Raw genomic sequence first — 21,561 nt, forward strand, 5'->3', positions numbered from 1 at the left:
TGGCAGATCACCTGAGCTCGGGAGTTTGAGACTACCCTGACCAACATGGAGAAACCCTGTCTCTACTAAAAATACAGAATTAGCCAGGCATGGTGGTGCATGCCTGCAATCCCAGCTACTCAAGAGGCTGAGGCAGGAGAATCACTGGAACCCAGGAGGTGGAGGTTGCGGTGATCCGAGATTGCACCATTGCACTCCAGCCTGGACAAAAAGGGTGAAACTCCGTCTAAAAAAAAAAAGAAAAGGGGCAAAGGGGGCTAAAAGGAACCTGGCTCCTCTCTGGCTATGTGACTAAGGGCTCCTGGGCCTCTCTTTACCTGAGCATTTCTTTTTTTTTTTTTTTTTTTTTTTTTGAGACCTCTCTGTTACCCAGGCTGTGCAGTGACCTTGGACAAGTGTCCTCCCGGGTTCACGCCATTCTCTGGGCCTCTCTTACACCAATTAGATTTTTGTATTTTTTAGTAAGACACCGTGTTTCGATCTCCTGACCCTTCCGCCCGTCTCTCGGCCTCCCAAAGCTGGGATGGTGAGGGATCGGCCAGTAATGACATTTCCCTTGCAAAGCTGATGGTGGGATCGGCACAAATGTATGGGGGGCTTGGATCAGAGCTTGGTACATACTAGACACTCAGTAAGGAAGGTGATATTTGAGCTGCAGCCATGGCAGTGGCCCTTCTGGAAGCCCCGTGCCAAGGCCTGGAGGGAGGAATGTGTAGGGAATGGTGAGTCCCAGAAGGAGAGGGTGGGACAGGTATTGGAAGAGCTGAGACCAGACCACATCTGCTCTTTTTTTTTTTTTTTTTTTTTTTTTTTTGAGATGGAGTCTCGCTCTGCCACCCAGGCTGGAGTACAGTGGTGAAATCTCAGCTCACTGCAACCTCCACCTCCCAGTTCAAATGATTCTCCTGCCTCAGCCTCCCGAGCACCTGGATTACAGGTGCTCGCCACCATGCCCGGCTAACTTTTGTATTGTTAGTAAAGACAGGGTTTCACCATGTTGGCCAGACTGGTCTCCAACTCCCGACCTCAAGTGATCCGCCCGTCTCAGCCTCCCAAAGTGCTAGGATTACAGGCGTGAGCCACTGCACCCGCCCCACTTCTGTGCTTGAAAGCTGGGTCTGGGTCTGGGTCTGGGTCTGGGACTCTGTCCCAGGGCACTCGGGAGCCACAGAAGAGTTGGGAGCCAGTGAGGAGCAGGGTCAGTTTGGGTGTGGGGGATGAGCTGGAGGGGGATGAAGACTGGAGGCAGGGAGGTTATGGAGCAGCAGGCTGGGGCATGGGTCCAGGAAGGAGAGGATGAGGCCTGAGCAGTGCTAGGCTACAAGGGCACAGAGGAGGGGACATGGCAAGGGGAGGCAGGTGGGAAGGGACAGGTCTGATGACGGGACAGAGTTTGGGGGTGAAGGGTACCCAGAGAGGGAGGCCAGGCTCCTAGGTGGATGGGATCCTGCACTGGGAGCTGGGGGAGGAGCAGGTTTGAGATGTAGACCAGCCAATGCCTGTCTCTAACCAAAGGAAGGTGATTCCGGATAAGGTGATGCTCTGACCTCTGACCCTGCTGTGACCTCTGCCCCAAGCCCACCTATTCCCTCCCACCTAGAGAACCGTCCAAAGACAGAAACTGCAAAAACCCTTAGAGGCAATATAGCCCAACCCCTCAGCTTGGAGCTGGGGAAACTGAGGCAAAGAGGCAGCGTCCCTCAGGCAGCCCTGGGTTAGGACCCAGACGTGCAGACCCCAGGTTCCATGCTCCTTCCTTGGCCAAGTGCCCTCCCTCTGCTGACCCGTCTCCCCTGCCTGCAGGACTTACAGGGCTCCGTGCAGCGCATCTGCAGGTTCCTGGGCCGTCCGCTGGGCAAGGAGGCACTGGGCTCCGTCGTGGCACACTCGACCTTCGGCGCCATGAAGGCCAACACCATGTCCAACTACACACTGCTGCCTCCCAGCCTGCTGGACCACCGTCGCGGGGCCTTCCTCCGGAAAGGTGCGGGGGCTTTGGGGTTCGGAGCCCACTAGGCCACTGCCTGGCTGTGTGACCTGGGAGAGTTACTTAACCTCTCTGGGCCTCAGTTTCTCACCCAGCTGTAACATTGGGTGAACAGGGTCACTGTGGCCCCAGGGTTGATCACGCACAGGGCTTAGCACTGGCTCGGCACACGTGCCAGCCACCCGAGGCGTCCCCACCCAGAGAACTCCCAATGAGAGCAAAACGTCCAGGAGTACTGCCAACGCCAGGTCTGCCCGAGAGAGATCTAGAATCTTCACAAATCCTCCTCCACGGCCATGTTCACGGCAGAAATACTCAAACTTTGGGTTATGGGGTGCAGGCGGCAGCGCAGTTGTTTCCTCTTCCTGCTGTAACGAACACCGCAAACTCCATGGCTCAAAACGACACACGTTTACTCTTTTTTTTTTTTTTTTTTGAGACGGAGTCTCACTGTGTTGCCCAGGCGGGCTGGAGGTTGCAGTGGCGCGATCTCGGCTCACTGCGACCTCCGCCTCCCCGGTTCAAGCGATTCTCCTTCCTCAGCCTCCTTGAGTAGCTGGGACTACAGGCACCCGAAACCACATCTGGTTAATTTTTATATTTTTAGTAGAGACGGGGTTTCACCATGTTGGTCAGGATGGTCTCAATCTCCTGACCTTGTGATCCACCAGTCTCAGCCTCCCAATGTGCTGGGATTACAAGTGTGAGCCACCACGCCCGGCTTTTTTTTTCTTTTCTTTTTTTTTTTTTTTTTTTTTTTTTTTTGAGATGGAGTCTCGCTCTGTCCCCAAGGCTGGAGTGCAGTGGCTCAATCTCAGCTCACTGCAACCTCCACCTCCCGGGTTCAAGCGATTCTCCTGCCTCAGCCTCCTGAGCAGCTGGGATTATAGGCATGTGCCACCACGCCTGGCTAATTTTTGTATTTTTAGTAGAGAGGGGGTTTCACCATGTTGGCCAGGCTGCTCTTGAACTCCTGACCTCGAGTGATCTGCCCGCCTCAGCTTCCCAAAGTGCTGGGATTACAGGTGTGAGCCACGGTGCCCGGCCCCTGTTTTTTTAAATATGTTTTTAATAAGGACAGGGGTCTTGCTATATTGCCCAGGCTGATCTCAAAGTCCTGGGCTCAAGCAATCCTCCTGCCTCAGCCTCCCAAAGTGCTGAGATTACAGGTGTGAGCCACCGCGCCTGGCTGCATGTACTTTCTTAACATTTCTGGGCCGGGCGCGGTGGCTCAAGCCTGTAATCCCAGCACTTTGGGAGGCCGAGACGGGCGAATCACGAGGTCAGGAGATCGAGACTATCCTGGCTAACACAATGAAACCCCGTCTCCACTAAAAATACAAAAAAATTAGCCGGGCGTGGTGGCAGCGCCTGTAGTCCCAGCTACTTGAGGCAGGAGAATGGCGGGAACCCGGGAGGCGGAGCTTGCAGTGAGCCGAGATCGCGCCACTGCACTCCAGCCTGGGCGACAGAGCGAGACTCCGCCTCAAAAAAAAAAAAAAAAAAAAAAAAAAAAAAAAAAAAAAAAAAAAAAAACATTTCTGGAGGTCAGGAGTTGGGCTAAGGTCTGTCTCCCTGGGCTAAGCTCAAGGTGTTAAAAAGGACATATTTCTTCTGAAGGCTCTAGGGGAGAATCTCTTGCCTCACCTTCTCAGTTGTTGACCCACCTGCATTCTGAGGCTCATGGCCTCTTCCTCCATCTGCCAAGCCACCAGAGAAACATCTTCTTCTTTCTTTTTTTTTTTTTTGAGACAGAGTCTCTGTCACCCAGGCTGGAGCGCAGTGGCGCGATCTCGGCTCACTGCAACCTCCGCCTCCCGGGTTCAAGCGATTCTGCTGCCACAGCAGAATCCCTGAATCCTATCAGCCCCAGGTTTCCAGGTGAGGGGTGATGCCCTGGTGATAGCCCCACAGTGAGAAAACTGAGGCTTGGACTGGGTGCAGTGGTTCATGCCTGTAATCCCAGCGCTTTGGGAGGCCGAGGCAGGTGGAGCACCTGAGGTCAGGAGTTTGAGACCAGCCTGGTCAACATGGTTAAACGCCATCTCTACTAAAAATATAAAAATTAGCCGGGTGTGGTGGTGCACGCCTGTAATCCCAGTTACTCGGGAGGCTGAGGCAGGAGAATCGCTTGAATAGGAGGTTGCAGTGAGCCGTGATCACACCACTGTACTCCAGCCTGGGCGACAGAGCGAGACGCCATCTCAAAAAGAAAAAAAAAAATAGAAAACTGAGGGTTGGAGGGTTGCTGAGGCTTGCGTGCTGCGCCAGTCCGCAAATTGGTTGCCAGCCCTGAGCACAGTGCCTGCAGAAGGGCGTCCCTTCCATGTCCCAGCAGTAATGGCTGCAGCACCGAGTGTTGTGGGGGCATTGAGACAGGAGGCTTTGTTCTAGCAGGGGAGGTTTGGGACTGGTCGCAGAGGAGGTGACACAAGCTGTAAGGTGGGCAGGAATTCGGGGTTGGAGACAGAGGTTCTAGGCAGAGACTTAAAGGGTCCGGGATAAAGGGGAGGACTGACAGGAAGCCTGCAGTAGCAGAGGCAGTGAGGGTGGAGGTGAGAACGGTGCCAGGTGACAGGCCAAGACTCTGCCACCATAGGACACAAAGGGGGCAATGTGGAGGGTGGGGAGGATGGTGTTTCTGGCAAAGGGAACACCTCGCCAAAGGCCGGGAGGGGTAAAGAGGGTGCTGGAATGTTGGAGGTAGGGGCACGGTGCTCCCCAGAGGCTTCTCACCCCCTGGCGCGCCCTCCCCTCCAGGGGTCTGCGGCGACTGGAAGAACCACTTCACGGTGGCCCAGAGCGAAGCCTTCGATCGTGTCTACCGCAAGCAGATGCGGGGGATGCCGACCTTCCCCTGGGATGAAGACCCGGAGGAGGACGCCAGCCCGGACCCTGAGCCCAGCCCCAATCCTAAGCCCAAGCCCAGCCTTGAGCCCAACAGCCTGGAGCCTGAAACTAGACCCAACTCTAGCCCCAGCCCCAACCCTGGCCAGGCCTCTGAGCCCCCGCACCCGCGACCCTGAGAATAAACACGTCGCTTCTGCTCAGGTTCCTTGATGCGCTGTGGCGGGGCATGCAGCGGGGCGTGGAGAATCCTCACCACGCCAAGGCTTCCAGAGGCCGGGTTTCCCGACTCAGAGTCCTGCCCAGAGGCAAAGGTGCTGCAGGAACCCAGCGCTGGGCTTTCCCGGGCTGGGGGCCTGATCCCCAGTCTGAGGTAGAAGGGGACTGGGGGCCTGGACTCCCGGGTCTGAGGGAGGAGGGGCCGGGGGCCTGGACTCCCGGGTCTGAGGGAGGAGGGGCTGGGTTATGGACTCCCGGGTCTGAGGGAGGAGGGGGCTGGGTTATGGACTCTTGGATGCAGAGCCAGGCTGTGGTAACGAATGTTTTTGGCATGAAGTGGTTTTATTCCAAGCAGACGTAAAGGGGAGCTCCGGCAGACCCGCCCTGTCAGCACCCACAGAAAGTCCCGCCACCCACCCCGTTCGCCTGTGGCTGTGGCTGTACCACATTCCAGTCCCTCAGTATTCAGCTCCATGCCTCAGTTTCCCCACAGCTCCTGAGCACAGTGTGCATGGCAGCGACTCCCCATCTTCCCCTCCACAGCTCCAGCTCAGGGCCTCAGCCGAACCCCTCATCAGGAAGGCCTGACCCTCGGGAGCTGCGTGTGCGTTCTTTAGGATCCGCAGCGGGGGACGCTGCCGGCCCATTTTCTCGGCTGTGACACAGGTCCGGTGCAGGCAATGGGCTTGCCAAAGTCCATTTTCTTTTTTTTTTTTTTTAAGACGGAGTCTCACTCTATCACCCAGGCTGGAGTGCAGTGGCGTGATCTCAGTTCACTGAAAGCTCCGCCTCCTGGGTTCAAGCAATTTTTCCGTCTCAGCCTCGTAAGTAGCCGGGATTACCCACCACCACACCCAGCTAATTTTTGTATTTAGTAGAGATGGGTTTCACCATGTTGGCCAGGCTGGTCTCGAACTCCTGACCTCAGGTGATCCACCTGCCTCGGCCTCCCAAAGTGCTGGGATTACAGGAGTGAGCCACCTTGCTCAGCCTTTCTTTTTCCTTTTTTTTTTTTTTTTTAAAAGAGATGGCCTCTCGCTGTGTTGCCCAGGCTGGAGTGCAATGGCGTGATCTTGGCTCACTGCTGCCTCCACATCCAGAGCTCAAGCGATCCTCCCACCTCAGCCTCCAGAGTAGCTGGGACCACAGGTGTGCGCCACCATGCCCAACTAATTTGTTTTATTTATTGTGGAGATGGGGTCTCACTATGTTGCCCAGGCTGGTCTCCAACTCCTGGCCTCAAGCAACCCTCCCACCGTAGCCTCCCAAAGTGCAGAGATTACAGGCATGAGCCACCACTCCTGGCCCCAAGTTGCAGAACAAGTGAAAAACATCCCTTCTGCTTTACAGACGCTGAGGCCAGAATCCTTATCCAAGGCAGGGTATGGAGGCAGGGGGCTCTGAGCTGACAGTTGTCCGGCACTGCTCCTTGGGTGGGCCAGCAGATTTGGCTTGGTCTCCTGTTCAGGGTTGCCCCCCAAGTCCTGCCCGCGGGGCCCAGTCTGACGGCCTGACGCCTCTGGGCTCTTGAAGTTTGAATGTAGCATCCCCAGCTAACCGCCTTTGGGCTGGGGACAGATAGTGGAGGCGGTGGGCAGGGGACAGGGGCAGAGCACCGCCCCAGGGAGGTCGGGAGTCCACCTCCCCGCGGGGGCCTCCTCCAGCGCCCCGCTGCCTCATCAGAGCCTTGGCTGGGGTGTCCTTGGAACCCCAGGACTTCTTGAGCTGTGGAAGGAAAGAGAAGGAGGTGAGAGGAGGCTGAGGTGGGGCCCTGGGGGAGAGCCAGAGAAGGCAGGAAGTGAGGCAAGAGAGAAGCAGTGAAAGTGATAGACGGCCAGGCATGGTGGCTCACACCTGTAATCCCAGCACTTTGGGAGGCCAAGGTGGGAGGATCACTTGAGGTCAGGAGTTCAAGACCAGCTGGCCAACATGGTGAAACCCCATCTCTACTAAAAATACAAAAATTAGCCTGATGTGGTGGTGGGTGCCTGTAATCCCAGCTACTCGGGAGGCTGAGACAGGAGAATTGCTTGAACCCAGAAGGCAGAGACTGCAGCGAGCTGAGATAGCACCACTGTACTCCAGCCTGGGCGATAGAACAAGACTCAATCTCAAAAAAAAAAAAAAAAAAAAAAAAAAAAAAAGGAAAAAAAGAAAAACAAAAAAGAAAAAGAAAAAGGTGATAAAGGATTTGAGGGAGGTGGAAGGAGATGATGGAGGAGGGAAGGGAGGGAAGAGAGGAGAGAGGGAGGAGAGAGATGGAGGCTGGACACGGTTCACGCCTGTAATCCCAGCACTTTGGGAGGCCGAGGTGGGAGGATTGCTTGAGCTCAGGAGTTCGAGACAAGACCAACCTAGGCAACACAGTGAGACCTCAACTCTCCAAAAAATAGAAAAATTAGGCTGGGTGTGGTGGCTCATGCCTGTAATCCCAGCACTTTGGGAGGCTGAGGTGGGCGGATCACCTGAGGTCAGGAGTTCGAGACCAGCCTGACCAACATGGAGAAACCCTACCTCTACTAAAAATACAAAGTTAGCCAGGTGTGGTGGTGCATGCCTGTAATCCCAACTACTCAGGATGCTGAGACAGGAGAATCCTTGAATCCGGGAGGCAGAGGTTGTGGTGAGCTGAGATCACACCATTGCACTCCAGCCTGGGCAACAAGAGTGAAACTCTGTCTCAAAACACACACACACATACACACACACACACACACAGATTAGCCAGGCGTGGTATCATGGGTCTGTAATCCTAGCTACTTGGAAAGCTGAGGTGGGAGGATTGCTTGAGCCAAGGAGGTTGAGGCTGCAGTAAGCTGAGATCATGCCACTGTACTCCAGTCTGGGAGACAGAGCGAGACCCTGTTTCAAAAAAAAAAACAAAGGTAGGGAGGTAAAAGAAGAGGAAGGGGTAAGGGAGAAGGTGAGGGAGGAGAAAGAAGGAGAGGAGGGAGGAGGGGAGCCAAGAAGGAGAGAGAGTAGACAGAGGGGGTGAAAGGTGAAGGACGACATGAGCAAGAAGAAGCAGGAAGGCAGCAGGAGGAGGGACAGAAAGGAGAGGGATGCAGAGGAGGAGGCAGGCAAGGAGGACGGTGTGGGGAGCCCGAGAGGGAAGGGGGGAAGTGAGAGGGCAAGCCTGGGACCCCCTAACCTACAGAGGGGCAAGGAACTGGGTCCCCACCTCTGCAGCTGGGGAGGAACCAGAAGCGCTGGCATCTGCCAGCCGGGAGCAAATATTTGCCAAGGGAGGGGATGCTGGGTGAGGGTGCTCAGGACCAGGTGAAGGTGAGGACCTTGCCCCTGCCCATCCCCCATCTCCTTTCCAGCTAGGAGCCTTCCTTGCCTGGGAGGGAGGGAGATGATTCCTGATTCCCAGGACACTGCAGAGCAAGACCCTGTCTCAAATGTATCTATCTCCCAGCCTTCCTGGCCTGGGATGAGGATATCACAAAATAAATAAATTCCACTTCAGGAAGTTATTTATTGTTTATTATTATTTATTTTTTGAGACGGTCTCGCTCTGTCGCCCAGGCTAGAGTGCAGTGGAACGATCTCAGCTCACTGCAACCACCACCTCCCTGGCTCAAACAGTTCTTCTGCCTAAGCCTCCCGAAAGCTGGGACTACAGGTGTGCACCACCACACCCAGCTAAATTTTTTGTATTTTTAGTACAGACAGGGTTTCACCATGCTGGCCAGGCTGGTCTCCAACTCCTTGTTTCAGGAATGTATTGTTGTTATCATTACTACTCTATTTTTATTTAGCCATGTGGATTCCTCCCTCAACCAAACTCAGAATGAATGCCCTTGCTCCGCCCGTTCCTAGATGGGGATACTGAGGTTCAGAGAAGTCAGGTCCTCGGCTTCCCCCCACCTAGTGTGTCATGTCAGGATTTGCACCCAGGGCTCTCCTGTCTCTGCCCCATGCCACCCAGCGCCCACCTGCCCAGCATGCAGCAAGTCAACAAACGACGCTATTAGGAATTTAGCGGCGCAGGCCCTCAGGAAACGCTTCGGGCTCTATGGCTGGGAGCAGGGCCCCTGGAGCCTGGCTTGCACCACCCTGGGCAAATGCCTTCCCCTTCCTGGGCTCCATGCTCTTCTGGCACCAGCCACAAAATCTCACCTCGTTGTCCCCATCACTGGAGCCAGACAGCTCGGACAGGCGGCTTAGGTCCCACAGGGAGCGGCTGGGCCGGGTCGCGGGGCCGCTGGGGGTCCGGGAGCGCTGCACGCTCCTTAGGATGTCGCTGAGTGCGGGCCCCGGGGCGGCAGGGGAGACGCGGCAGGCGGCCAGGCGGTGGGCCAGCGGGCCGTCAGGCGGCGGGGGCGACGCGGGGGCCACGGAGCGACGGCGGGACACGCGGTGCGGGCTGCGGCCCCGCTGCAGGCCCCCCGTGACCGAGGGATCCTGGGGGGGCGCAGGTGGGAGCGGACAGGAGGCCGCGTACAGCGTCCGGAACTCAAGGCTGAAGGCGTCGACAATCTCACCGGTCAGCAGGGTCACCAGGCCTCGGTGCAGACGTGCGTCACTCCACGTGAAGCTGGGGGTTGGGGAGCAGGGGGATCAGGGTCTCCAACCCTGAGGGCCCAGCCCCGCCCTCATCCCCAGCCAGGTCCCAGGGGAGGCGGTAGGACCTCAGGCGAGTCCTGACCTCTCCAGCCTCAGCTTCCCCGTCTGTAGAATGGGGACAACTGAAGTATGTACCGGGGTGGGATGGAGTGAAGACAGCCCAAGTTAAGACACTTATCTAATCAGGGCCAGGCGCAGTGACTCACGCTTTGGGAGGCTGAGGCAGGAGGGTTGCTTGAGCCCAAGAGTTTGAGACTAGCCTGGGCAACATGGGGAGACTCTGTCTCTACAAAAAATAAAAAAACGGCCGGGCGCGGTGGCTCAAGCCTGTAATCCCAGCACTTTGGGAGGCTGAGACGGGCGGATCACGAGGTCAGGAGATCGAGACCATCCTGGCTAACACGGTGAAACCCTGTCTCTACTAAAAAATACAAAAAAACTAGCCGGGCGAGGTGGCGGGCGCCTGTAGTCCCAGCTACTCGGGAGGCTGAGGCAGGAGAATGGCGTGAACCCGGGAGGCGGAGCTTGCAGTAAGCTGAGATCCGGCCACAGCACTCCAGCCTGGGTGACAGAGCGAGACTCCGTCTCAAAAAAAATAAATTAATTAATTAAAAAAAAAAAAAAAAAAAAAAAAAAACTAGCCAGCTGTGGTGGCACACACCTGTACTCCCAGCCACTTGGGAGGCTGAGGTGGGAGGATCCCTTGAGCCTGGAAATCTTTTTTTTTTTTTTTTTTTTGAGATGGAGTTTTGCTCTTGTTGCCCAGGCTGGAGTGCAATGGCATGATCTCGGCTCACTACAACCTCTGCCTCCCGGGTTCAAGCAGTTCTCCTGCCTCAGCTTCCTGAGTAGTTGGGGACTACAGGCGCCTGCCACCATGCCCGGCTAATTTTTTGTATTTTTAGTAGAGATGGGGTTTCACCATGTTGGTCAGGCTGGTCTCGAAGCCCTGACCTCAGGTGATCCACCTGCCTCAGCCTCCCAAAGTGCTGGGATTACAGGCGTGAGTGACTGCGCCCTGCTGAGCCTGGGAAATTGAGGCTGCAGTGAGCCGTGATAATACCACTGCATTCCAGCCTGGGCAGCAGAGCAAGACCCTTCCCCGCCCCGCAAAAAATAAAAAATAAAAAAAAAAGGACACTGTGGCTCACGCCTGTAATCCCAGCACTTTGGGAGGCTGAGGCAGGCAGATCATGAGGTCAGGAGTTTGAGACCAGCCTGACCAACATGGTGAAACCCCATCTCTACTAAAAATACAGAAATTAGCTGGGTATGGTGGTGCATGCTGTAATTCCAGCTACTCAGGAGGCTGAGGCAGGAGAATTGCTTGAACCCGGGAGGCGGAGGTTGCAGTGAGCTGAGATCACACCACTGCACTCCAATCTGCGCGACAGAGCGAGACTCTGACTCAAAACGAAACAAAACAAAACAAAAAACTTATCTGGAATCAGACTGGAGTTTAAACCCAGGCTCTACCTGGTCCCCACTTAGGAACACCTGAATGCCTCAGTTTTCCCCTTTGGAAAGAGATGGAATTCACTTCTGGACACTAAAAGGGATTGTTTTAAGACCCAGCTGCTTCCTAGAATGACTGCCATCTAGTCAGCCCTGGCTGTGCACCAAGCTCTCCATGTTGCTGCTCCCTGCAGTGCTCATCTGCAATATGGAGCCAAAACCTAGGAAGGCCGGGTGCGGTGGCTACGCCTGTAATCCCAGCACCTTGGGAGGCTGAGGCGGGAGGACTGCTTGAGGCTAGAAGTTTGAGACCAACCTGGGCAATGTAGCAAGATTCCATCTCTACAAAAAATTTTATGAAATTAGCCGGGCATGGTGGTGCACCCCTATAGTCCCAGCTACTCTGGAGGCTCAGGGAGGAGAATCACTTGAGCCTGGGAAGTCAGGGCTGCAGTGAGCCAAGATCGCGCCACTACACTCCAGCCTAGGCCACAGGGCAAGATCCTTTTTTTGTTTCTTTTTTTTTTTTTTGAGATGGAGTCTTGCTCTGTTGCCTAGGCTCAAGTGCAGTGGCACAATCTTGGCTCCCTGCAACCTCCACCTCCCAGGTTCAAGCAATTCTCCCTGCCTCAGCCTCCCGAGTAGCTGGGATTACTGGTGCCCACCACCACACCCAGCTAACTTTTGTATTTTTAGTATTTGTAGTAGAGACGGGTTTTCACCATGTTGGCCATGCTGGTCTTGAACTCCTGACCTCAGGTGATCCACCCGCCTTGGCCTCCCAAAGTGCTGGGATTACAGTTGTGAGCCACTGTGCCCAGCCAACTTTAAAAACAAAAATTAAATTAAAAAATAAATAAAACATAGGAAGATTCAAATGACTGAACACCGGTCAAGCCCCTTGCACGTGGCCACCGCTGAGAGCCTGTGAGCTGTGGGAGCCAGTGCCCTAACACTTCCTGTCATCACAGTAGTTATTGAAAGCACCAAGGGCCAGGTGTGGCGCGGTGGCTCACGCCTGTAATCCCAGCACTTTGGGAGGTCGAGGCAGGCAGATCACTTGAGCTCAAGAGTTCGCGACCAGTCTGGCCAACATGGTGAAACCCTGTCTCTACTAAAAATACAAAAATTAGCCAGATGTGCTTGCACGCCCCTGTAGTCCCAACCGCTTGGGAGGCTGAGTTACGAGAATCGCTTGAACCTGGGAAGCAGAAGCTGCAGTGAGCTGAGTTCACACCACTGCACTCCAGCCTGGGTGACAGAGTGAGACTCCGTCTCAAAAAATATAAATAAAATAAAAGCAAGCCAGCACTGAGCATGAATCCTGGCACACAGTAAATGCTCAGTTAATACACCCTCTTTTTTCCCAGCCTCTTTGGAATTCAATGAACCTGGCTCTCATCCTGACTCGGGGACCCCAGATACATCACTTTCCCTTCCCCAGCCTTGGTTTGCCCGTCTGGAAAATGGGGTCACCATGGGAGGTATGAGGCTGAAGTCAAGCCCTTGGTGGGTACAGCACAGAGAATGTGGATAAGCTTGCGGCCAGCATTCTCTGGGTTCAGGGCATCTTCACCTTGGCGGAGGTGGCAGAGCCCTCTTGCGCCCTGGCAGGTTGGCGGGACAGGCTACCCCTTGGATTGTGACACCCCCTCCTCTCACCTATGACCTCATCCCCAGAGCAGCCAGTGGGAACCCTGAGGGATCTGTGAGATCACTCATTCCATTCACAGACTCTTGTCAGACAGCAGCCACCAGCTCACCTCCATCCCCAGGACTTAGAGGGACACAGGGCATTGGGAACAGAGGACACTCCAGGCGCTGACCCTGGGAGGCCAGGACCAGGGCCAAAGTCCCGTGGGCAGGAGGAGTCCTCGGAGGTCCTTCATTCAGCAGTTCCGGGAGGTCTAGGAAGCCCACGGCCTGGCTGGGGCAGCGTCAACGCCGCCAGGCCGCCATGGTCCTGTGCTGGCTGCTGCTTCTGGTGATGGCTCTGCCCCCAGGCACGACGGGCGTCAAGGACTGCATCTTCTGTGAGCTCACCGACTCCACGCAGTGTCCCGGCACCTCCATGCGCTGTGGTGATGACGAGGACTGCTTCACAGGCCGGGGGATCGCCCCAGGCACCGGTCCGGTCATCAACAAAGGCTGCCTTCGAGCCACCAGCTGCGGCCGGGAGGAACCTGTCAGCTACAGGGGCGTCACCTACAGCCTCACCACCACCTGCTGCAGCGGCCGCCTGTGTAACAGAGCTCTGGGCTCCTCGAGCAGCCAGACGGTGGGGGCCACCACCAGCCTGGCACTGGGGCTGGGTATGCTGCTCCCTTCACGTTTGCTGTGACCAACAGGGAGGACGAGGCCTGGGACTGTTCTCCCAGATCTGCCACTCCTCACGTCCCCGTCTCCTTCTCCCACTAAATGGCCAGAGAGGCCCTGGACAACCTCTTGCGGCCCTGGCTTCATCCCTTCTAAGGCTGTCCACCAGGAGCCCGGTGTTCAGGGAAGCACCCCCAGGCCTGATTGAGCGGCAGGGGAGCACGGCCTGTGGGTTTGATTGTACTACTCTATTCTACCGGTTCTAAGATGCAGAGCTTCTCACGTTTCAATCACGATGCTTCTCTCCATTGGTGGCACCTTAGAGTCCATGAAATACAGTAAAAAATATATATATACGTATATATATCTCTCATAATAAATGACAGCTGATGTTCATGGAGCATTCTTTGTTTTTCCTTTTCCTTTGTTTTTTTTTTTTTTTTTCCTTTTTGTAGCGATAAGATCCAGCTATGTTGCCCGGGGGGTCTCAGATTCCTGGGCTCAAGTGATCCTCCCACCTCAGCCTCTCAAAGTGCTGGGATTACAGGTGTGAGCCATGGCACCCGGCCAAGACTGTCTTATGTTACGTGCCACGGAATCCTCACACAAAGCTGGGAAGGTAAACACTCTTTCAAACATTTCAAACATTCCGGTCTCAACTTTAGTGGGTTCTCAAAGTGTGGTCCCTGGACCAGAAACAGCAGCAGTATCAAGTGGGAACTTACTAAAAATGCAGATTCTCAGGCCCTGTTCCAGGCACGATGAATGGGAGTGGGGTCCAAAAGCTGTGTATTGTTTTCTCTTTCTCTTTTTTTTTTTTTCTTTGTGAAACAGGGTTTTGCTCTGCTGCCCAGGCTGGAGTGCAGTGGTGCAATCTTGGCTTACTGCAGCCTCCACCTCCTAGGCTCAAGTGATCCTCCCACCTCAGCCTCCTGAGTAGCTGGGACTACAAGCATGCTCCATCATGCTTGACTAATTTTTATTTCTTTAAATTTTTGTAGAGATGGGGTCCTGCTATGTTGCCCAGGCTGGTCTCGAAGTCCTGGGCTCAAGTGATCCTCCTGCCTCAGCCTCCTAAAATGCTGGGACTACAGACATGAACCACCATGCCCAGTCTTTTTCCGTTTTCTTTTTCTTTTCCTTTTTTTTTCTTTTTTTGAGACAGAGTCTTGCTTGGTCACCCAGGCTAGAGTGTAATCGTGCAATGGTGCGATCTCGGCTCACTGCAACCTCCACCTCCCCGGTTCAAGCTATTCTCCAGCCTCAGCCCCCGAGTAGCTGGGACTAGAGGTGCACGCCACCATGCCTGGCTAATTTTTTGTATTTTTAGTAGAGACAGGGTTTCACCGTGTTGATCAGGCTGGTCTCAAACTCCTCACCAAACTGACCTCAGGTGATCCACTGCCTTGGGCTCCCAAAGTGCTGGGATTACAGGTGTGACCCACCACGCCCAGCCATTTTTCTTTTTCCTCTTCCTTTTCCTGAATTATCTGCTACAAAAGCTGTGTGGTTTTTTTGTTTTGTTTTTGTTTTTGTTTTTGTGAGATTGAGTCTTGTTCTGTCGCCTAGGCTGGAGTGCAGTGGCATGATCTCGGCTCGCTGCAACTTCTGCCTCCTGGGTTCAAGTGATTCTCCTGCCTCAGCCTCCTGAGTAGCCAGGATTACAGGCACCCGCCATCATCCTGGCTAATTTTTGTATTTTTGTAGAGATGGGGTTTCACCATGTTGGCCAGGCTGGTCTTGAACTCCTGACCTCAGGTGATTGCCCGACTTGGCCTCCCAAAGCGCTGGGATTACAGGTGTAAGCCACCATGCCCAGCCCAAATCTGCGTTTTAACAAGTGCTCCCAGGGATTCTGGTGCATGCACAGGGTTGAAAGCTACTGTTCCTGACCAGTGTTCTCAGCTAGGCACCTGTGCTCCCCAGCGGGCATCTTTGCTGTCTGGAGAGGTTTTCGGTTCTCTAATTGGCAGGGAAAGCTGGGGGTACTGGGCGTGTGATGCTACTGACCTCTGCTGGGTCAAGGCAGAAGATGCCAAGCAGCCTCCCACAGTGTACCCAACAGCCCCCGCAACGAAGACTCAGCCAGCCCAAGTGTGGATGCTACCCCTGTTGAGGGACCTGCTTCTAGAGGCTCTAACCCTATCAGCCCTGTGACATAGAGGGGGAAACTGAGGCACAGAGAGGTGAAGTAAGTCGCCTGAAGTCACACAACGGGGAACTGACAGAGCTAGAATTTGAATCCAGGCCGTCTGGTCCCAGAGCCCACACCCCTCTCCTCCCCGACTGTGCTGTGACCCTGTGAGGTAGGTGCTGTTATTATTTGCAGTTTCTTTTTTTTTTTTCTTTTTTCTTTTGCTTTTTTGAGACGGAGTCTTGCTCTGTCTCCCAGGCTGGAGTGCGACAGCGCAATCTCGGCTCACTGCAACCTCTGTCTCCTGGGTTCAAGTAATTCTCCTGCCTCAACCTCCCAAGTAGCTGGGAAGACAGGGTTTCACCATGTTGGCCAGACTGGTCTTGAACTCCTGACCTCAGCTGATCTGCCTGCCTCAGCCTCTCAAAGTGCTGGGATTACAGGCTTGAGCCACCACGCCCGGGTATTTTCTTAGATGCTCAGACAGGTGGAGTTATTTACCCAAGGCAGAGCTTAGACCCCAATCGAGGTGCCAATCCACCCCCAAACTGTTTGCCCAGTTTTCCAGATGAGAAAACACCAGGTCAAAGAGAAGCAGACTTACCCAAGACCACTAAACAGACCAGCACCGGGTCCGGCCGCAGCACGTATCTCCTCCCCAGGGGAGGGTGTTTTGTCCCCATTATACAGATGAGAAAAGAGAGGGCTGGGCAGGGGATGCCAGCTGTTCTCTGAGCACACTGAGGGAAAGTGGGGTATAGGACGCTGGGAGGTGGGGGGCGGGGCGAGGACTACACCTGTAGGATCCTGAGATGACCCTCTCGCCGTCCAGCAGCACGAACTTCTCCCGCACGGTGCCGCTCACCTGCCTCCGCCAGCGGCTCTGGAAGCTGCAGCCCCGCACCACGCGGACATCCATGTTCTGTTGGTGTGGGGAGTGGACGGCACACCCTTGCTGAGGCCCACTGCACGGATTCAGGCTCCCTCCAGGCTGGTTTTAACTGGAGGGACCCATGACTCCATAGAAGTATCTGTCCAAGGCCAGGCCTGGTGGCTCATGCTTGTAATCCCAGCACTTTGGGAGGCCAAGAGGGGGTGAATCACCTGAGGTCAGGAGTTCGAGACCAGCCTGGCCAATATAGCGAAACCCCGTCTCTACTAAAAGTACAAAAATTAGCCAGGCATGGTGATACATGCCTGTAATCCCAGCTACTGGGGAGTTTGAGGCAGGAGAATCATTTGAACCCGGGAGGCAGATGTTGCAGTGAGCCAAGACCGTGCCACTGCACTCCAGCCTGGGTGACAGAGCAAGACTCCATCTCAAAAAAAAAAAAAAAAAGAAATATCTGCCTCGGCTTCCTCAGAGCCATTGATATCACCCCTCAGGCGTTTCTTGGGGATACCCAAACTCAGTGACTCAAGATTCCTTGGGGTGCCCACCCCCACTTCCCCAATGCCGTGGGCATCAGATCCCAGGGGACCATCCCTGCTAGCATCCATCTCAATGACCCGGGGCTCCGTGGAAGGGTCTGCCCCCACCGCCCCCATGCCAGGGGAATGGGGACTCACAGGTCCCCCTGGCCCGGCCCCTACCTCCGTGGCCCAGGGGTTCACCCCCAGCTGCTGGGCCAGCTCCAGGAAGGCAGGCAGCTGCTGGCGGTCCAGGAGCAGGTAGACAGGTACCCAGCGGCGCATGGCAGCATCCACCAAGTCCAAAAGCAGGTCTGGGTCAGTGAAGACGTCCATGACCACGGCCACCAGCTGGGGGTGGGGAGAGGGGAGGTGGATGTGTGAACGAAAGCTGGTTCGGGGGACATTCAGAGGGTGTGGGAAGCCTGACATCCGGAATCTGGGAGTAAAGTGCTCTGGGGGCTGGGAGTTTAACATTCAGGGGGCACTAAAGGGGAGACTCCCAGACATACACTGCTGCTCAAACCGCACCGATGTGTGAAAGAGCAAAACGCTGTCCCTCCATGAGATCCCCAGCCCCTTCTTGAGATTCCTGGCTCCTAAATGCTGGAAAATTGTTATCACAAATCATATGTTTGCTTGTTTTTCTTTTTTGTTTTTTGGGGGTTTTTTTGTTTTGTTTTTGTTTTTGTGTTTGAGACGGAGTCTCGCTCTGTCGCCCAGGCTGCAGTGCAGCGGTGCGATCTCAGCTCACTGCAAACTCCACCTCCCGGGTTCAAGCAATTCTCCCGCCTCGGCCTCCCGAGTAGCTGGGACTACAGGCGCCCACCACGCCCAGCTAATTTTTTGTATTTTTAGTAGAGATGTACTTTCACCGCGTCAGCCAGGATGGTCTCGATCTTCTAACCTTGTGATCCACCTGCCTCAGCCTCCCAAAGTGCTAGGAGTACAAGCGTGAGCCACCACACCCTGCTTTTTTTTTTTTTCTCTTTTTAAAGAGGAAGTCTTGCTCTGTTGTTGCCCAGGCTGGAATGCAGTGGCACAATATCAGCTCACTGCAACTTCGGCCTCCAGCGCTCAAGCTATTCTCCTGCCTCAGCCTCCAGAGTAGCTGGGATTACAGGCGCCTGCCACCACACCTGGCTAATTTTCATATTTTTACCAAGTTGGCCAGGCTGGTCTGGAACCCCTGACATCGGGTGATCCCCCAGCCTCGGCCTCCCACAGTGCTGGGGTTACAGGCCATGAGCCACCGTGCCTGGCCTACAAATCACGTTTGTAACACAGAACATCGTCCCCTGAGCTGCGACACTGTGGTGCCCAAATGTCCACGGCAGTTTGGCTCTAAGATCAGTGGTGGATGTCCCATAGGGCACTGTGGGCAGCTACATTTCTGGGTCCTGGGGAATTTTCTGGGTGCTGGGTGCAGGAGGGCTGACCTGCTAGGCCACTGTGGCGAACCTGGGGGACACGGAGGTGCTGAAGGCCTGGATATTGCAGGCAGCATAAAATAGTGGAAAACCCTGACTCAGCAACCAGACAGCCTGGGTTCAAATCCCCACTCGGCCACTTGCAGGGAAGAGATTTAACTGCCCCGTGCCTCCGTGGTCACAGTAGTCCCTCTGGTGGCACAGGGTTCTGGTTCGATGATTCACATTAGTCCCTGGGAAGCCCTTCACATAGGAGCTGGCGGACACTAAGACTGTGAAGTACATAGTGGGCTTTCCAAGGGCTATAGTGGGGACATCTGGGTCCTCCTTGGAGGGAGAGTGGAGACCTCTGGCTTGGTGATGAGGGGATAAGGGAATGACTGAGACTGGGGGTGTCATAATTAGGCTCAAGGGGCATCGATACCTAAGGGCACCCAGGTCTTGAGGGAGCGTAGGGGCCCCCATTTCTTTTTTCTTTTTGGCATGGAATCTCGCTCTGTCGCCCAGGCTGGAGTGCAGTAGCTCGATCTTGGCTCTCTGCAACCTCTGCCTCCCGGGTTCAAGCAATTCTTCTGCCTCAGTCTCCCTAGTAGCTGGGACTACAGGCACCCACCACCATACCCGGCTAATTTTTGTATTTTTAGTAGAGATGGGGTTTCACTATGTTGGCCAGGCTGGTCTCAAACTCCTGACCTCATGATCCGTCTGCCTCGGCCTCCCAAAGTGCTGAGATGACAGGCGTGAGCCACTGCACTCGGCTGGGCCCCCATTTCTGAGAGTAAGGATGAGGTCTGGGCGTGTAGGCACCTGCGTCCTGGGGCTGGAAGGTGTGGACTCCTGGGTCCCAGGGGTATAGGTCCTTTAGGGTAGGGGTGTGGGCTTACAAGTCCCAGGAGGACAAGGGAGAGAATGCCTGGGTCCCCGTCCCAGTCTGGGGAATGGACACCAGGCCCCCGCGACACCCACCTTGTGGGCAGCCTGGATCTCCAGCCGCACTAGCTCCTTGAGGGGCGGCTGTCCCTCTCCAGGGGGCTGGGTGTACAGCTGCGCCCGGGTGATGCCCTTCCACGCTGAGTCCACTGGCCAGCCCAGCCGCAGGATGGGTGCCGGCTGCTCCGACTGCCCAGGCCAGTAGCTCAGGCTGCCCGCATCCCCATCGGCGGTGGGGGCTCCGTCTGCCATCCTGCCAGGCTCCGGCTTGGCCACTGTCCAGTCTTCAGCTGCCGCTGCCAAGCCCTGGACCTCATCTGCACTGAGGAAGGGCCGCAGCTCCTCGCGCTGCACACAGGCCTGAAACGCCTCTGCACCCTTGCTCAACAGAGCCTCCAGTGCCAGCCGCTGGCCCTCGGAATACAGGAAGCCGGAGCTCGCCCCGGGCACCCTGGGACCGGAGTCCACTCCTTCCAGCGCCGCCAGCTGGGAGGCCGCCATCAGGGTCACTCGGGTGGGAGGACTGACTGTGAGAGGCTGGGTCCCCGGGGGTCTGGCTGTCTTTGGGGACTGTGACCATCTGGGGGTTCTCCTGATAGGCAGACCCTATGTGGCCATCCGAGGCCTCCAGGGGGCCCCTGCAGACGTCCAAATGGCTCCCTGCAGTGGCCCCTGCCTCACTGTCCTGACAACCACACTGCCCAAATAAGCGACTACCCAGTGTGTCAGGCCACTCAGATCCGCCACCTGCCTGTGCCCAGGTGGCACCATGCCTGGCTGGCCTTCCGTGACCTTCCTGCCAGCCGTCTCTGCTGGTCAGGCTGACCTCCTGACACCATCCCCAAACGTGTGGCCCATCAGCTGGCCATCCATGCTCAGCCACACGACAGCCTCCAACCCACCAGTCACACAGTGCCCAGTCAGACCCTTTAGTTGTCCTGAATTTGGTCAGGCTGACCAGTTGATCATTTCCAGGCGACAGGCTGTCTGCCTGTCTCCAATCACCCAGAGATCCTTAAATAAAGGCACAGCAGGCTGCCTGCCTGCCCCAGACCAAGAGCACAATGAACTGACGCTCTCCTTTCACTGTCCGGCAAATGCCAGTGGCTTCCGACTGAGTCACAGGATCTGGCTGCCTGGTGGAGCGTGTGTCTCTGACTGAATCCAACAGCCCCCACGAGTTTCTCCTACTCACCAGCTCTCACCTGCAGACCAGCCAGGATGCCTCTCTATTGGACCTGCTCGTTCAGCCTTAGAGAAATGCTGAAGGCTTGGCATACCCTTCCCTACCCTGTCAATGGGGGACCCTGCTCCCTGGACCCTCACACTCCCTCCAGCTGCCGCAGTGGAGGGTGACATGCGCTACAGGGGTCTCCATTACTATGGGATGGGTCTAGGACCTTGGCAGCCCATCTAGGTGTGAGTGCCACCTAACCAACCGCCCTCCTGAGGCGGGCTGCCCCTGCCTGGGGCCTGGCCCTGAGACCTGTTTCAGACCGTTCTCGGATCTGTGGTGAGCCCTAACCAAGCTGCCCCCAGCCTGGTTTCTGCCTAAATCCTATCTCCTGCCAGCTGCCCGGATGCTTTTTCCCACACAGGGGCCACTCTATAACTCGCCCTGTCTCCCTCCCAAGCCCCAGTTGCCCCCTTGAAGCTCCTGACCCAACCTCGGGGATCCCGGCAACCCAGGCAGCTGCTTCCTCCAGACCACAGCAAGGAGCTGCAAAGAGAAGGAAGGAGTCAAGCCAGGCTGGCCTCCCTGCCCCACCCCCACCCCCACCCATCCCCCTCTCGCCGGGCCCATCCACACCGGCTGGTGCTGGGCTCCACGGCCTCCCTTCCGGCACTTGCCTTTTCCGAGGACACGGCTGTGGTTCTCCGGCACTTCCTGGCCTCTGGCCTGTCCTCAGGCCTCCACCTGGAATCCGGGGAGCCCTACCCCTTGTGTAAACACAGGAGGGCCCCCACAGGCCACCAGGAGAGGTCCAGCTCACACACTTTCTTTACCTGTCCTCACTCGGGGTGAACGCCCCTTCAGACCCAGGCTTCCCGGTCGCGGCGTGGGGAGTTGAGATCACCTCACCTGTTTCCAGGCAGCCGCTCCCTCCCCGCAGCCCTGCCTGCCTGCACCCTGCACTTCCCGGTCCACACCCCGCCCGCCATCCCAGCGCCAGGGAGGGGCACAGGATCCTTTAAGAGGGGCGGGCGTGGCTGACCCAAGGAAGCAGGTGTGGGAACACCTGCCACCTGGCTGTTGGGAA

At 55.9% G+C, this 21,561-nt stretch overlaps 3 protein-coding genes across 3 annotated transcripts in view; 2 read left to right on the top strand and 1 right to left on the bottom strand.

Moving 5' to 3' along the window:
- The window catches only part of SULT2B1 (sulfotransferase family 2B member 1), a 48,176-nt gene extending 43,143 nt beyond the window's left edge, over positions 1–5,033 (top strand). Inside the window, exons 6-7 of the mRNA XM_050772505.1 lie at positions 1,804–1,984; positions 4,748–5,033. Coding sequence (XP_050628462.1) covers positions 1,804–1,984; positions 4,748–5,013 — 447 coding nt within the window. The 3' untranslated portion in view covers positions 5,014–5,033. The remainder of the gene's footprint in view (positions 1–1,803; positions 1,985–4,747) is intronic.
- Positions 5,034–6,214: 1,181 nt separating this feature from the next.
- On the bottom strand, positions 6,215–21,022 carry FAM83E (family with sequence similarity 83 member E). Its single transcript, XM_050772450.1, has 5 exons — positions 19,337–21,022; positions 17,124–17,291; positions 16,328–16,452; positions 9,179–9,596; positions 6,215–6,778 (listed from the first exon to the last, which is right to left on the bottom strand). The coding sequence occupies exons 1-5, from the start codon at positions 19,799–19,801 to the stop codon at positions 6,518–6,520; spliced, it is 1,437 nt and encodes a 478-aa protein (XP_050628407.1). The 5' UTR covers positions 19,802–21,022; the 3' UTR covers positions 6,215–6,517.
- Positions 12,781–13,876, top strand: SPACA4 (sperm acrosome associated 4). The gene is made up of 2 exons (XM_050772537.1): positions 12,781–13,734; positions 13,852–13,876. Exon 1 carries the CDS (start codon positions 13,038–13,040, stop codon positions 13,419–13,421), a length of 384 nt encoding a protein of 127 aa, XP_050628494.1. The 5' UTR covers positions 12,781–13,037; the 3' UTR covers positions 13,422–13,734; positions 13,852–13,876.
- Positions 21,023–21,561: the final 539 nt, after the last annotated feature.

This window comes from Macaca thibetana, chromosome 19 (genome assembly GCF_024542745.1).
Source record: "Macaca thibetana thibetana isolate TM-01 chromosome 19, ASM2454274v1, whole genome shotgun sequence".
NCBI lineage: Eukaryota > Metazoa > Chordata > Mammalia > Primates > Cercopithecidae > Macaca > Macaca thibetana.

Coding starts and splice junctions, on each gene's coding strand:
- SPACA4 (XM_050772537.1), top strand. CDS start 13,038: ATGGTCCTGTGCTGGCTGCTGCTTCTGGTGATGGCTCTGCCCCCAGGC.
- FAM83E (XM_050772450.1), bottom strand. CDS start 19,801: ATGGCGGCCTCCCAGCTGGCGGCGCTGGAAGGAGTGGACTCCGGTCCC. Junction 9,597..16,327: donor GTCATCTCAGGATCCTACAG/GTGTAGTCCTCG, acceptor CCCAACCCCCAG/CTTCACGTGGAGTGACGCAC. Junction 6,779..9,178: donor CCAGTGATGGGGACAACGAG/GTGAGATTTTGT, acceptor TTCCTTCCACAG/CTCAAGAAGTCCTGGGGTTC.